Source organism: Sinohyriopsis cumingii, chromosome 5, assembly GCF_028554795.1.
Source record: "Sinohyriopsis cumingii isolate HCF-2022 chromosome 5, ASM2855479v2, whole genome shotgun sequence".
Lineage (NCBI taxonomy): Eukaryota > Metazoa > Mollusca > Bivalvia > Unionida > Unionidae > Sinohyriopsis > Sinohyriopsis cumingii.
The window spans coordinates 21,787,287-21,805,068 of NC_142965.1; the positions used below are offsets into that span (position 1 = coordinate 21,787,287).

The 17,782-nt window shown below is 34.3% G+C and overlaps 2 protein-coding genes across 3 annotated transcripts in view; both read right to left on the bottom strand.

The window, feature by feature from the left end:
• Window positions 1-9,432, bottom strand: part of LOC149798763 (signal peptidase complex subunit 2-like) — a 41,572-nt gene extending 32,140 nt beyond the window's left edge. The window contains exons 1-2 of one of the 2 annotated variants that reach the window (XM_089957640.1): window positions 9,328-9,421; window positions 3,627-3,653 (exon numbers count right to left, since the gene is read on the bottom strand). In XM_089957640.1, coding sequence (XP_089813766.1) covers window positions 3,627-3,653; window positions 9,328-9,363 — 63 coding nt within the window. In that variant the 5' untranslated portion in view covers window positions 9,364-9,421. Of the gene's footprint in view, window positions 1-3,626; window positions 3,654-9,327 lie in introns of both variants that reach the window. The other variant, XM_089957641.1, reaches the window with a different exon arrangement.
• A 3,455-nt stretch (window positions 9,433-12,887) lies between these two features.
• On the bottom strand, window positions 12,888-15,696 carry LOC149798764 (uncharacterized). Its single transcript, XM_089957289.1, has 4 exons — window positions 15,326-15,696; window positions 14,993-15,064; window positions 14,620-14,783; window positions 12,888-12,999 (listed from the first exon to the last, which is right to left on the bottom strand). The coding sequence occupies exons 1-4, from the start codon at window positions 15,458-15,460 to the stop codon at window positions 12,888-12,890; spliced, it is 483 nt and encodes a 160-aa protein (XP_089813415.1). The 5' UTR covers window positions 15,461-15,696.
• Window positions 15,697-17,782: the final 2,086 nt, after the last annotated feature.

A 17,782-nucleotide genomic window follows, 5' to 3' on the forward strand; every position in this document is an offset into this window, starting at 1 on the left:
ATGTAGTACACTACATTTTGGAGGTACATGAAGTATGTTCCAAGGAATAGACTTAGCTTACATGATATGGCAGATGCATATTTCAAGGAACAGACTTAGCTTACATTGTATGGCTGATGCTTATTTCAAGAATAGACTTACCTTACATGGTATGGCTGATGCTTATTTCAAGAATAGACTTACCTTACATGGTATGGCTGATGCTTATTTCAAGAATAGACTTACCTTACATGGTATGGCTGATGCTTATTTCAAGAATAGACTTACCTTACATGGTATGGCTGATGCTTATTTCAAGGAATAGACTTAGCTTACATGGTATGGCTGATGCTTATTTCAAGGAACAGACTTAGCTTACATGGTATGGCTGATGCTTATTTCAAGAATAGACTTAGGTTACATGGTATGGCTGATGCTTATTTCAAGGAACAGACTTAGCTTACATGGTATGGCTGATGCTTATTTCAAGGAACAGACTTAGCTTACATGGTATGGCTGATGCTTATTTCAAGAATAGACTTAGGTTACATGGTATGGCGAATGCTTATTTCAAGGAAAAGACTTAGCTTACATGGTATGGCTTATGCATATTTCAAGAAACCTTGACATGCAGGCCTTAATGGATGAAATGTAACCACTGCTTTTGACAACATCCGTACATGGCAACAAATATGATGAATAAACATAAACATGGCCAAACAGAAGACTTAGTCTTGCAAGGATCAAGTTATCAGCATAGATATGGCCAAAATGAAGATTATTACTGCAAGGATAAAGTTATCAGCACTGATATGGACAAAATGAAGATTATTACTGCAAGGATAAAGTTATCAGCATAGATATAGCCAAAATGAAGATTTATTCTTGCAATGATAAAGTTATCAGCATTGATATGGCCAAAATGTAGATTTATTCTTGTAAGGATAAGTTATCAGCACTGATATGGCCAAAATGAAGATTATTACTGCAAGGATAAAGTTATCAGCACTGACATGGCCAAAATGAAGATTTATTCTTGTAAGGATAAAGTTATCAGCATTGATATATCCAAAATGAAGATTTATTCTTGCAAGGATAAAGTTATCAACATAGATATGGCCAAAATGAAGATTTATTCTTGCAAGGATAAAGTTATCAGCATTGATATGGCCAAAATGAAGATTATTACTGCAAGGATAACGTTATCAGCATAGATATGGCCAAAATGAAGATTTATTCTTGTAAGGATAAAGTTATCAGCATAGATATGGCCAAAATGAAGATTTATTTTTGTAAGGATGAAGTTATCAGCATTGATATGGCCAAAATGAAGATTTATTCTTGTAAGGATAAAGTTATCAGCATAGATATGGCCAAAATGAAGATTTATTTTTGTAAGGATAAAGTTATCAGCACTGATATGGCCAAAATGAAGATTTATTCTTGTAAGGATAAAGTTATCAGCATTGATATTGCCAAAATGAAGATTATTACTGCAAGGATAAAGTTATCAGCACTGATATGGCCAAAATGAAGATTATTACTGCAAGGATAAAGTTATCAGCATAGATATAGCCAAAATGAAGATTATTACTGCAAGGATAAAGTTATCACCATTGATATGGCCAAAATGAAGATTTATTCTTGTAAAGATAAAGTTATCAGCATAGATATGGCCAAAATGAAGATTATTACTGCAAGGATAAAGTTATCAGCATTGATATGGCCAAAATGAAGATTATTACTGCAAGGATAAAGTTATCAGCATAGATATGGCCAAAATGAAGATTATTACTGCAAGGATAAAGTTATCAGCATTGATATGGCCAAAATGAAGATTTATTCTTGCAAGGATAAAGTTATCAGCATAGATATAGCCAAAATGAAGATTATTACTGCAAGGATAAAGTTATCAGCATTGATATGGCCAAAATGAAGATTATTACTGCAAGGATAAAGTTATCAGCATAGATATGGCCAAAATGAAGATTATTACTGCAAGGATAAAGTTATCAGCATTGATATGGCCAAAATGAAGATTTATTCTTGCAAGGATAAAGTTATCAGCATTGATATGGCCAAACTGAATAACATATACTCTTGCAAAGCATTACCATGTATTTAGTTATTGTGATATTGCACAATATTTACCAAAATTTGAAAAACCACAAATGTTTTTTTAACATTGCATTTTGATCCTTCACCAAGGTGAAGAAAGAAAAGTGAAATGACTTTAATTCCATTTTACTAAATAATTTGAAAATGCTTCTGCAGTTCATGATCATTTGCAATTTTTTAATTAAGGAATAAAATGGGTTTTAAAAAAGTATGCCTTTAAAAGGATTCTGAAACAGTTTTCAGTCATATTTTATGGCCTAGATTTTTTTCCCTCTCTAATGAAGTTATAGGAATAAATTAAAAACCTTTTTATTATGCATCCTTTTATTTTATACCAAAAATACATTCACCTTCTTGACAATACATAATACTTTACCATAGTAATAATGCCCAATATGCATATTTAGAATACTATATGACCTTAACTAGAGTCCCAATATGCCTAGCTTAATGTACCTTTTGAACATTATATGATTGTAGCTATTGTGTCCAATATTCGAAGCTTAATGCATCTTTAGAAAATTACATGATCCTAGATAATGTGCCCAATAGGTCAAATTTACCGCATCTCTAAACATTAACTTACCCTTAGTCCCCATTATGCCAAGCGGAATGTATCTTTAGAACTTTATTTGGCCTTAGCTAATGTGTGCAATACACCAAGCTTAATATATCTTTAGAACATTATATAACCTTAGCTAATGTGCCCAATATGTCATGCTTAATGCATTGATAGAACAATATATAACCTTAGCTAATGTGCCCAATATGCCAAGCTTAATGTATCTTTAGAACATTATATAACCTTAGCTAATGTGCCTAATACACCAAGCTTAATGTACCTTTAGAACATTACATGACCTTAGCTAATGTGCCCAATATGCCAAGCTTAATGTATCTATAGAACATTATACGGCTTTAGCTAATGTGCCCAATACACCAAGCTTAATGTACCTTTAGAACATTATATGGCCTTAACTACAGTGCCCATACACCAAGCTTACTGTATCTTTAGAATTTATATGACATTAGCTACAGTACCCAATGTGCCAAGCTTAATGTATCTTTAGAAAATTATATGACCTTAGCAAATGTGCCAAGCTTAATGTTTCTTTAGAACATTATATGGCCTTTGCGACAGTGAAGAATATGCCAAGCATAATGTATCTTTAGAACATTATTTGACCTTAGTTAATGTGCCAAATATGCCAAGCATAATGTATCTTTAGAACATTATATGACCTTAGTTAATGTGCCAAATATGCCAAGCTTAATGTATCTTTAGAACATTATATGACCTTAGCTAATGTGCCAAGCATACCAAGCTAAATGTATCTTTAGAAAATTATATGAACTTGGTGTGCCTAGTTCAATGTATCTTATGAAAATTATATGACCAAATTGCCAAGATTAATGTATCCCTACAACATTATATGAAATATTGGGAAAACTTCAGACACATAGATATAACAAAGAACATAAATGATAGTGATTCCCCAGCATGCATAGTCATAAATTGAGGTACCAACCTTGGCATTGGTACCATCAGTGGATTCCTGGAATTAAGTTGAAAGTATAAGTTTCATAGATAAATACAAATCAATGAGTCACTTTGAAATAAACTACAGTAACTGCTGACTTATCATACCGACAGGTTTTGTCACATACATGTATCTGTCTAGAATTCATCCTAATGGTTTCAACATTAAAGGGATTTTATAGGGATTTTGTCTAAAAATTATTAGGAATATTTCAGTATATTAATTTTATAGGAAAATTATAAAATATATCGAGATAAAATATCCCGATATTACAACACATTATATGTACATGAACACATAAATGGCCAATAAATAATAACAATGCGTTAAAATAATTTAAACATATAATCCATTACTGTTACTTCTTTTCACCATTAAATTCATCCATCGTTAAGAATTATTCACCGTAATTTTCATCATTTTAAAAAAAAGGTTTATGGAAATATAGGGATAATCAAAGTGTTTAGTAATACTGTCAGTCTGGTGCATTGAGGTCACACTAACTTCTGCCAGATTGGGTCCATTGAAAAACTTTACTTATCCCAAAATCTTACTCAAAATATTCTGACCAACCTGAACACATCATTTGTACAACTGTAGTAAAATTTCTATGTCAGTCTAGTTAAGATGAGATATCCACAGTCTAATTAAGATCAGATCTCCACAGTCTAAATAAGATCATATCTCCACATTCTAATTAAGATCAGATCTCCACGGTCTAATTAAGCTCAGATCTCCACAGTCTAAATAAGATCAGATCTTCACAGTCTAATTATGATCATATCTCCAATCTAATTAAGATCAGATCTCCACAGTCTAAATAAGATCATATCTACACATTCTAATTAAGATCAGATCTCCACAGTCTAATTATGATCAGATCTCCACAGTCTAATTAAGATCAGATCTCCACAGTCTAATTAAGATCAGATCTCCACAGTCTAATTAAGATCAGATCTCCACAGTCTAAATAAGATCAGATTTTCACAGTCTAATTAAGATCAGATCTCCACAGTCTAATTAAGATCAGATCTCCACAGTCTAAATAAGATCAGATTTTCACAGTCTAATTATGATCAGATCTCCACAGTCTAAATAAGATCAGATTTTCACAGTCTAATTAAGATCAGATCTCCACAGTCTAAATAAGATCAGATTTTCACAGTCTAAATAAGATCAGATTTTCACAGTCTAATTAAGATCAGATCTCCACAGTCTAAATAAGATCAGATTTTCAGTCTAAATAAGATCAGATTTTCACAGTCTAATTATGATCAGATCTCCACAGTCTAAATAAGATCAGATTTTCACAGTCTAATTAAGATCAGATCTCCACAGTCTAATTAAGATCAGATCTCCACAGTCTAATTAAGATCAGATCTCCACAGTCTAAATAAGATCAGATTTTCAGTCTAATTATGATCAGATCTCCACAGTCCTACATGTTGATCTGATGGGCACCAATAAGAGGTCATGTTCTGTTGGTCTTGTGGTTCACCAGTCAAATCACAACTTTCATATTTTTTAATGTGACACATGTTATTTAGAACAAAAGAATTATTAACGATAACTCTTCCTAATGCAAATTTGCACCACATTATCTGAAAAGGCTACTAGAAATAAGTGGACTGGGAATTCAATGGGTCACCAAAACGTGAACTTTTATTGGTGTCTTTGGAAAACTGATTTTAATAAGACAGATTTATATGTATGTATGTACATATGTATGTATGTATGTATGTATGTGTGTGTGTGGATAGATGTTCATATGTGTTTTACCTCAGCAAAAAAGTGGCTATGTAAATGCAATAAAAAGTGTTTCTGGTTGGCTGACCATCCGTGTTTCATAGCCAACTCTAGCACTTTTGTAGGGTTTAAAGCCATTTTTCAGCACACGATAGGCTATACATGGCGGCCAGTATTAATGGTGGAGGAAGAACCCGGGAAAACCATGGAAAGAACCACCGACCCTCGAGAAGCTACTGGCAAGCTTTCTCACATACCCACATTGGCCGAATCCGAGACTCGAACCTACGCAGACAGAGGTGAGATGGCAGTGATCCGTAACGGACAGCGCTTTAGACCACTCGGCCACTCGGGGCCCCTTGTTTCCAGTTCATAACAACTCAGTAAATTTTCAGGTCAGCATCATTAAATGTAGCTAAAAGTACCTAATTTGTTTTAAATACTTTGTGTGAAATGAATTAATTTGGCTTCATGTAGGAACATGGTTCTCACGCTTTTCTAAATTTAAATTTCCAGGTCTTTTCCAGGATGAAATCAATTTTTTCAAGGTTAACATATGACCATTACTAAATGGAATTAAAGAAAATTTTGGATCATGAACATGCATTTTCCAAATCTGAAGATGTTTCTCTTTCAAGATTCTCCAAAACATATATGTCAGAAAAGATGATCATGTACAAAACCACAAAATGAGTCACATGAAACAAATCTGACTATATTCCTATAAATTTGCATTTAAAGTCATTTCAATGTACAGAATACAAATTCTAAATTTTCTCTGCTGACCTGCATTATGTTACTACGTGGAAACAACATACTGAGCATAAATTATTTTGGTTCCTTTCAAACATTTAACTCAAAACAATTCTAGAGATATATATGTGCATGTTATACAAATTAAACATTTCCTATCACAGTATGAAGAAAAAAAAACAAACAATAAGTGCAAAGTATTAGAATCTTATCTTGTAACGAAAAAAGTTTAACCCTGAATTTATGTGTCAATAAAATCTCAAACAAGATTTTTCAACCAACCTAAACTCCTTAAGATGATTGGTTAAAAATTCCATCATTTAAAGACATTTACAAAAGGGTTGATTTAAGTTTTGACAGAAGTACCAGCTCAAATTTCATCAACGCATTAGTTTTATCGTCTTTCAGCAGATTAAAGACATAACAATTTTAATACTCGCAATTTGTGAGAAAATAAATCATTTTAATATCAATGTCATGCAGGTATAACTTGATTTAATGTTTGTTTGCTAGCCCATCCGCTAAGCGGTTATGATTTAACGCCACCATGTTGGCCTCTGGTGATGCTAGACTGGTTTTTATACCTTCCATATATAAAAAAATATGGATATCGACCTGTCTCTGAAACAAAAAGTCTACTAGACGAATCTAATCCACTGATCATTTGGATTGTCTCAACATATATATATTTATGGCAAGCATCCAAATGCAACCTTCTAATATTCTGGTTAGAAGTCGATAAATTTAACTCACGATTAGTTCAGTTACGATTCAATTACATATTTGTTTCAGGCATCAAGTTGTGGAGGAAAATTCCCATTTCTTTCCCGACTTTCATCAATATTTGCACAATTCAAGGACTTTTCATGGTCAGGAAAAAATATTACCATTTCTCCCGACTTTTCCCCTGACTTCCCGGTAGCATGGGAACCCTGTAGGAAGTCAATGCTCAACCACAAAACAGGACCATTTTTAAAAACAAAAAACTCTTTTGGGATGAACAAATAATCAACAGAAATTTATTTAAATTCTTTCACTTCTTAATATTTTTCTTTTGCTTTGTTATATTCATCAGTTCAAGTGCATCTGACTTAACTTTTTCTAACCTTACACATTTCAGGTTTATTATTATGAGTGGATTAAGAAACTCTATCCTGAGACAGCCTATCCTCATACTGCTTCTGTATTACGATGACCAATATTACATTGGACAAGTGTTGAAAGTACACCAACCTGATCTGGCACTCGTACAGCTTTTATGCCAGATGAAAACCAAAACCGATCCTTTTGAATGACCAGCCAGTCACGACATTGCCAAGGTCAAGTCATGTTTTGGAACTTCAATGTACAACTAGTTTCAAGTGATGGCCAAACTTGGAAAGTTGAAAATATTGGACACATTGACCAGCAAAATACAGCAGAATAAAATTCTCACGCTAAAACTTTGTTAAAGCTGTTACTTTTCTGATTATTTTTTAAAAAAGCAGTCCTTTATGATATTTACAAATGTATCTACTGTCTGAAGCGTAAATTATCTTCAAAACATTAGTCGTAGCGAAAGATTTTGATACTCTATCAATGGTTTTTGCCTTGTAACCTATCTTTGCTTTATCATAATTACATTTACTTTATTAGCATGCATGCATTAAGACTGTAATACACTCCATTTTGACACTCTTTGTATATTGCATGCATTCTTTATATAATACCCTGCATTTTGGTACAAGTATTAAAATCTGTTAATAAATAAAAAAAAGTTGTGACCTTTTGAAAATTGTCGTTTTTGCATTTTTTGGGGACATTCAAACTTTTGCTCTTTTCCCCCGATTTCTATGATCTGGTAAGGCAAAAGTTTCATACCTGTTGGTCCAGACAAAAATTGGGCTTTGTTTTCAGAAGGTTTTCTCACAGGAACATACTCTCTTTTGCATTTAAATGTCATAGTCTTATTATAGCAGGGTTGCAAAGTCACGGAAAAATCAATTTCTATATTTTCCAGTAAGGCCACCCTCTGCAGTTTTACTGTTTCAAAGTGAACCTAAAAGAATGATTTTTTGTGTACGATTGTAGTGCTTGCATTTCTTGAATAAGAAGGAACTTGTCTAGCTTTGAAGTAAATGCCACAGTTGTATAGTTTCAAATTATTTTTTTTACTCCTCTGAAGTTGATGGTTAAATGCATTTTCTGTGGGGATTGCAAATTTCCCAAGTCCCTCAAAAACTTTGAAAGGTTATATCTTGAAAAGTATTTGACCGATTTACATGATTTTATCTACATTTTATTTTCATACTAAGGTCTTAAGAATGGTAATAACAGCTTAGTGCTTTAAACTGTATCTGCTGATATCCTAAAAGTGCTTGGAATACCTATTAGAAAGCTTTGTTTTGTTCAAGATACGTATCCTTTTAACCGATTTTACATTCCAGCAAATAGAAACGTAGGGAAACAGATCTTGAAACCATGTCCATTTGTTTGTGTGAGAATTTGAATTTATTAGAAAAAGGATATCAGAGTAAGTAAAGTCTGAGTAAAACATCACGACTATAACTCGCAGAAAAGCACCGATAAGGGTTGCCAAGCGTGTAAGATATTCCTCAAAATGTGACTTCTCATTTCAATGTTAGTCGACTTAGAACATCCTACAAAGCACCGTTATTTAGGCAGTAAGACCTCAACCTGCAATACATAAATATCTGAGTCGATGTCTTACCTTGTAAGTCTAATGAAAACTGGGAAATGAGAAAAGATTTTTACTGTGGATATCTATAGTATTAATGTACCCTCCCGCTTGTTTATATCCCTACCAATTCTAATAACAAAATGCATTAAGGACATAAAAAATGCACAAAACATAATCATTTATTGCATTAATTTATAACCGTGAACCGATTGTCACCAGGTGGGCCCTACTACACAAGGAAATTGTTTTGTTCTTTTTAAATCGAGCAAAATATCTTTTTATCGTTTTATACTTTTTGTAGGATGCTGCATGTTCTGTCGGTCTTAGTAAATTGGCGACACATCCCATTACGGTCATTGGAAATTTAACTGTGCCCATATGGGTGAACACTGCGCAACGTTTACAGGACAAGTGACTGAAATCAGTCAAAATGTGGACGCATATATACACAAATAATTTTAAGGAATAACCATATTTCTGTCATTTTTCAATGCGTGACTAATAATTAACCTTAAGCGACAAACTTCCATTCTTCTTGCTTGCCATCTTTCGGTCTGCATAAAACCGTAACAGGAAATACACGTCGATCCGGTTGGCAGACTGGTTTCACGTTTTAGAGACATAATAATAGAATCAAGAGAGGAGCATATAACATAACACCGGACATTTGCTAGTGTTACTCTCATGGGATCTAAAATACAAAATACAAAATAAAATAAAATAAAATAAATACGTTCTCATGTTAAATACCAAAATACCTGCTTGGTACTTTCAATGTATTTTATGTCTAAATATCCCTTTGTGTTTTTAAGTGTGATGAGTCCATAATAAATGGAATGAACAAATGAAATGAATTAAATATAATCGTTTTGAAATACATGTCAACGTCGAAACCGGATATATTTCTGAGATTGATCTGGAAGCATAAACTAATTTAGACGACTACATTAAGACCAATCCTCTAATACCCATAAGATGGCAACACCTTACAGCTAATGGTCATCACTTAAGAAGCAATTAATTTCAATTAGAAACGGGACATAATCAACTGTCCCCAAATATAACAAATAAAGATAAATTTGTTACCCACTACATAGATATAAACTGGCACGTGTAATTAAAACCATACACTGAACTGAATACCACTTCAAGAAAAAAAGGCAACAATGAGCTGTTTAAACAAGGTCAAACAAACCGAAAATATGAGTTAAAGAGCAACTTAAAAAATATGTCTTAAGGAAAACAAATTCTGAAAATGGCCGAAGTATTTTTTTTATTAAAAAAAGGGAAAAATAGACAAACAAATTTACGGTGGTCACTGAATTAGAGCTATCGAACTGGTTTACGCAAAAATGACTTAATTCCTACAACAAATTGAGTGAAGCTGCTGACTGATACAGATTTGCAAAGTTTCATGTGTTGAACTGAAAACATCTACAGTTACATGATGGACAGCATTTGTCAGGCCTCTCCCCCCCCCCCCACGGAATTATTACTTACCCCCGCAAAATGACGGACAATTAAATGGTTAAATAGCTCCGAACCCCCAGTCAGCAAAGCCGACGGTCTAGGTGTATAAAATAAATTAAAATAATAAGGTGAAAGGTATAACAATTTATTAAACTATATCTCGGTATTCAACATTTACAGGACAATTTTTCAATGCGATTGCTTCCAATCAATACAAGACCTATCCAAATTGCCAAATATTTCATCACGCGAAATTAAAGGTGATAGTGTTTCATTCCCATGTCCCTTCTATGTTACTCATCTGCAACTTCCACCTTGTATTCCTTGTCGGAACTTCCGGTACTCTTGTTTTCGTTCTCCTAGTTCTCTTTGTCGGTACCTCCGGTACCCTTGTTCCGTCTCCCGGCCCAGCGCTTCGCACAACTGCCTAATTCCACTTGCTCTCTTCTCCTTCTCTCTAATCTTCGGGTGGTATCATAGCCCACCCGAAAACCTTCATGTGAATTACAGGGACGTACAATTTTGCCCCCTTGATCAAACGGTTACGGGTCAAAACGGACCGGTACCAAAAAGGCCCACGACCAAAACGGACCAGTGCTTAAAAGGCCCGGTCCGAAAAGGCCCATTTATGTATTGATTACCAATTACTAGTATCATGTCTAATAAAAGTAACTAATATGTAATATCAAATTCTTGTTTTACTGGTAAATGTCTATAAAAAATGTGCAGTAGAGAATCACTGTGCCGTATGTCACAATCGTACGTCAAGTTATCATGAGAATAATTGCGAGACGCTAATACATGTTCTATGTAAGATGAACAAGGAAGGCAAATAATAATTGTGTAAGAAAACATTGTATGTAAAGCGAATCAGTAATATCTTTGTTATAACATATCAAGAATGAATACGATTTAGTGTCACCCACGTGTGGTTTGTGTATGCCAACTTTGTCATGGTAATGCCTTAAATAAGTAATGGCAATTTCATTGATGATGGATGGATGAATATTTTAATTCGCGAAGACTATTGACTCTTCCTGTTTCATATACATTCAATATTGTTAATACGTGTATGCGTATTTTATCTGCGTTGATTATAATTTATGCTTTCAATAGACATTTGTTATATTCTGTGCTTAGTAAGCACCGTTATTGCCTTGTGGTTGCAATGAAAGTCAAGTCACAATTGGAAAAGATTTAAGAGGTTATTTATATATAAAAAATGAACAACATAAATTTGCATGATAGGTTAGAAAGAGAAAAAGAAGAAAAGATATCATGTCTAACTAGTATAAGCACAAAAAAGACAAACGCTAATGCCATTACAGATTCATTAATATGTCAATAATATCAATCATTATCGATAATACATGAATATTAATATCTAATATCAAATACTACAACAATATTGCTCATAATGGCTGTCAAATAAATTTAACAGCAACATATATTAACTAATTCTACAATAACAGCAACAAATAATCATCGAACTATAAAAACATGCATACGTAGATAATCACTTAAAAACTTAACCAATTTGCACTACAGTGGCTGCCGACGTTAATATGACGATATCGGATTCAATCCTAGAATATCAGAGGGATATAGTAATGTCGTTCACGGTTATTCAGCTTTTCTAAAGATAAATTTCCATGTCATTTCCCGGGGTTTTCCAGGATGAAAGTACTTTTTCAACGTTCACATATGACCATTACTGAATAGAATTAAAAAAACATTTTAGATTATAAAACATGCATTTTCTAAATCTAACAATGTTCTCTTGCTAGTCTCTCCAAAAACATAAAAGTCAGAAACGATGATCATGCACAAAACCACAAAATGTATCACACGAAACAAGTTTGATTGTATTCCTAATTGGCATATAAAGTTATTTCAATGTACAAAATAAAAATTCTAATTTCCTATTACAGTATTAAAGAAATAAACGCAAATAATATGAATATTGTCTTGTAACAAAAAGAGTTTAACCATGGTATGGTAGTCGCTTACCAGCGGGCCTAGAAATTTAAACTTTGTTATATTGACTCATATCGGCATGAAATCGATAGGAAAATTATTTATTTCCTCAGAAATGGCAAGTATTATAATCATTATGTCGTTAATCCGGTGACAGACAAGACGAAACTACGGCGTAGATGAAACATGACCCAGTACTCGCCATTTGTATTAATAGTCACATGACTTCACAAATCTCAAATGACGACATTTGCATTTAATATTATTTTTAATTTGTTCTCAATAACATTTGAAAGTGTGGGTTGTTAGATTTTTGTACTGATGCGACCAGCATTGCAGATCGCAATTAACAGGTCACATTTCATCAACGACGTAGTTTAATCATGTCTTTCAGCAAAATAAAGACATAACGATTTTACTACTCAGAACTCGATAAATTTAACTCAAGATCAGTCTAATTACGACTCAATTACGTGATTATTTATACTTACACTCTGAGACCATACAGTTCGCCGACGGAGCTCAAAAACTGACAGGCTTTGATCACATGCTGCATGTACTGGTCCCAAAGTGTATTTAATGATTTTTCAAATCTGTAGGTTCGTCTCTCACGTCCTAGGTCGTTACACTGGACGGCTAAGCGCACGAGATCGGCCTCCCTCCGAAGCAGTGGCACTAACTGGTATAAGCCTAGCCCCATGTGTACTGCCCTTGAATTTATACGATGGTGCCAGCCTGAAAATGTAAAACAGATAACGAACAAATAGATAATTGTTGTCAATATCATTCATGTCATAAAATATTCACACTTTAAACTATCAAAATTTAATTACAAACTATATATAATACATTTTATCTTCAAAATATAATTGACAGCAGATATTAAAAATAATGAGCAAACATTATAAAAAAGTAAAAATCAATTAGTTTAAATTTTATAGTCAATTAATATCGAACTGTAGATTTGTCTGATTTCTATATAAACCACAAACTTCAAAGTCCAACGTTCTTGGCTCTTCTGGACGTAGTTTCGCTCTTGTTCTATTGGCAACTCTTTTCAAAAGCGCCTTTTTTTTGGAGAGAGACTGTATCTGGTCCAGAACTCTCCAGAATAGCGTCTTCTGCAATTTTCAAGGCTGGTGTGAATAGTTGCTCTCTAGCAGCACGTCTCACCTTTGATAAGGAGGAAATCTTGTTATGTCAAAGGAGGTAATCACAAGCGTATAATAAAACACTAAACATGTATGAAAATTTCTTGCCTTTACCACGAAATCCACTAAAATTACGAAAAGCATATTAAAAATGCATTTCACGATTATTGCCTTTAGTATCACCACTGTGTTAGGATTGAATATTTAAATAATTATAGTTACATGTAATTTTTGTTGTTATAATTCTAATTTTGCGTTGTTTATGTACCAAAGGTACAATTAGCTGACAATGTAACATGCTATGCTGACAAAAATTTACCTTGGCGTACACCTGTGCCTTTAGCTGACGATCAGATACAGCGCGGGGGGGGGGGGGGGGCTGAGCATAGCTTTGAACAAACAAGTTCCCTTGCTGGCGTATTGTCACTTTGCACTTCACGTTGAGACTTCTAGAAGTGCAGCGCCACAAAGTAGAATTTACGTTATCTCGCTGCAAGGACAGAAATGCATTATGTATGTCCTTGAGCAGTCTTGTCCAATGAGGAAATGTAATATAATTAAAGATTTGATATCAAACACACACACACACCAATTTTATTGTAACAAAGTAAGGTCGAGAAAGATGTATTTTACTACGCATTTGATATATACATGTCATTTGTAATTGATATGTGATTAATTTCCTAGAAACAACAGTATTCAGTATTATCAATTATACAATCAATTAGGGGACATTCAATAAGTATGTATTGAAATTATCATGTGGAATTTGTTTGTCGATATAAGTAAAAAGGTTTGTCCAGGATTTTGAAGAAATTGAAAATAAATCATATGTATTTGTCTACGTTTACAATAACTGATGTAAATACTATTAAGATCGACACATTTTCACACACCTTTACCCCATATGAATATCCAAGACTGGACACCAATAGTCTGGTATATTTCTGTGAAGATCCCTCTAGGATTGAATACGTTATACCACGGTATTCGACCATCGTCTCAGTCAAAACATCGTGCACTGACCTGAAATAAACAATGTTATGCAAGCAATCATACAAAATTTAAGCATTTATGTTGAAAGGAAGTATTGTGGTTGCACATGTTTCATGTTTGTATATGATTACCAAGGAATTCAAAATCATGTTTATAATAACGTGTCTCAACTTCGCAAATATTACTAGTATTACTTGCGTATACGTACTCTTCGTCAATAATATTCACTGGATCAATGTTTCTGTCACTTATATCGAATGAAGTGTCTGCGTCGGGGATGTCGGGAATCGTAATCGCCCCACGTGGATCCACTTCAATTTCCGTTGACTCGGCCACCAGAATATCAGTCGACAAATCGCCAATACTAGGGGTCTATGAAATAAATGAAACAATAAAAGACATTACATTTTCTATTTTTCTTCGCACCAGATAATGATTTTTAATTTAGTTTCATCATATGTATAACGGCAAATTGTGACGTATGGAAGTATAAATATTAAGGCAGTCGAAAACCGAGTGGTTTAATTCATCGCCTTACAAACAAAATTCCTCGTGTCGTCTTATGAATTTTAAACACTTACACTTAACTCCAAAAATGGCGGGTCTTCTGGCTCATCTTGGTCTTGATCGGATACACCTATGGTCACTGGAACCTGTTGTAAACGATTAAGGATTTATTTAATTAATACAAAATTTTCCTCGATAAACGCTCATCATGAACAAAATAGTGTTACGAATTGTCAGCAGCATTTCTGGAATAACCGCCTTGAATTGTATGAGAAATTAATCTACTATATTTTTACTTGTTTATATATACAACATAAATACGACATGAACATGATTGTACTGTTATTTACCTTATTACAAGTGTTCTTAAAATTCCTCGTGTCGCTTCATGAATTTTAAACACTTACACTTAACTCCAAAAATGGCGGATCTACTGGCTCATCTTGGTCTTGATCGGATACACCTATGGTCACTGGAAACGTTGTGAACGAATCAGGTGTATTTAATAAATGCAAAATAGTGTCACGACTTGTCAGCAGCATTTCTGGATAAACGCCGTTAATTTTATGAGAAATTAATCAACTATATTTTAATTGTTTATATATACAACAAAGTTGGGTTCATCGGCTCGTCTTTGTCTTCACCTTCCACCGCCATGGTCATACGTGGTAGAAATAATTTCTTAATATTTAGTTGCTTTATATCATACCTGATTAAATTCTCTGCATGGCCTGCATGTAAAACTGATTTCCCCTCTGCTATTTACAGCATCCCTGTACGCCAGCAAGGATATTCCTAGAATAAATAATTTATTATATAATCTTCTCAGATAAATATTTTCGATTCATACTCTGTAGGTGTACAATTAAAACATGCAAAGGATAAAAAATTCATACGTGATTTAATTGAATACATGAAGTTAAATATCGCCATCATTTGCATAGTAGTGTCTTAATTGTCGTAAATAAAGAAAATTTTCTTAACTAAAGAATTTTCTTATTTTTTGTGCCCTGTGTTGCAAAAGTCCACAATAGGCAAAACTCTCATTGATAATTTTATTATCAATGACCTGCACCGTCATCTTTATATGTTTCATTGTAGTTCTTGTGACTTCAAGAAAAGGTAGAGTACGTAAGAATAATAAATGTTTTTGCTTGTGCTCCCCTATTTCCAATTGAATAGAAGTGAATATGAAGATTTTCACAACTTTAGGAATATATTTAAAAGTGTACTTACCAGTGCTGCACGTGCGATGTTGCCAAAATCCACACACGTCACAAGCAATTGCATGCTGTCGTGGCCTAACTTCCCGAGCACAACGAATACAGTAGTAGTAATAGGGGCCACTTTACGTACAATGGGAATTAGCATTACAGACCCCCCCCCCCGGGCCACTTTATGTACAATGGAAATTTAACATGGCGAAAAATCGTGTGCCACTTTACCTACAAGGGGAATTAACATGGGAATAAATCGTGGGTCACTTTTACCGACAAGGGGAATTTAACATGGGGGAATAGAGTTTGGGCTTGTCTAGGGACAAGGGGAATTGAACATGGGATTTTTTTTATATTTTTAAAAAATTTTTTTTTTTAAAAAAAAAGGGGTAGGCAATTGAAAAGTCATTCTCTTTTCGAGAAATATGGCTGGCCCTGAAAAGAGCCTTTGGGTTTATGTTAATGTATCCATTAACATAAAGGGCACCGCATTGGTCTTCTTCTTGTCCTTAGGCTGAGTCTCACTGTTGGCCCGTAAATCAGCACTCTTTTGAGACATCCTTGTCTTTCTACGTAGATCCTACGTATCCACAGACTGGTGTTCGTCCTGTAGACAACGGTCCACTTGGATCGGACATACATGAGCATGTCCGTTCTAAACATCATGGAAGACACAAGGGTGGATGATTCGACTGTGGTCCACATCTTGAAGCGACGAGAACAGGTGAATCAATGCAGTGAACTGCGCTTATTTATAGGTAGAGGTAGGATTGAAACGGATTGAGTTCATTCACCAATCCAAACACGCGTTACAAAATTCAGTCAGCCCGCATCCAATCCGAAGAGAGCAGTCTGTGACGTCAGTTGGTCTATATAGATTCGCTAGCGCTTGTGTGCAGTCAATCTATATGACAGTGATTCAACATGACGGAAACTCAGAAAACGATCCATTGGGGTGCACCAACAGGGGAGACTGCCCAAGGGAACCCGGACTTACTTTCAGAAGAGGTGAATTTGTTCCGGAACCTTCGTTACCTTCTTCATTACCGCAAGTGGAGAATTTTAGACAGAGACAGAAAGAAGAATTGGAGAAATTTATACAACGACAAAAGGAAGCGGAACAAGCTTTTCTCCTACAGCAACAGCAGCAAGAAGAAGAGGTAAGAAAAAAACAACAGCAACAACAGCAAGAAGAAGTAGCAGCAAAGAAACAAGAAGGTGAAAATCAAACGGTCACGGTACTGTTGGACATTTTAGCGGAGTTAAGAAGTCTGAAACAAATGTATCAGACTTCTTTATTACGACCGAAGAGAATACGACCTTCCCGAGCTAAACACGTCAACCCTGTGACTAAGCCTACCGTACCACCCTTAGTGATTTCAACCCAATCATCATCATCAACATTACGCAGTCCAGAAGTAGGCCTTGGCCGTGGCAAAGGCTTAAGGCAGTTAAAGTTGATTAGTTAAACTTACCCCCTACACCAAAATAAAAAGGCCCTTTTCAGGGCCACCCACATTTCTCGAAAAGAAATACAATTTCAATTTGCCAATAACTCAAAAAAACCCCACCCATTTTACCCTTATAGTACGTGTCTTTGTATGAGTGCGTGAGTGTAGCTTCTTATTTTAAAATCAAAACTCAAAG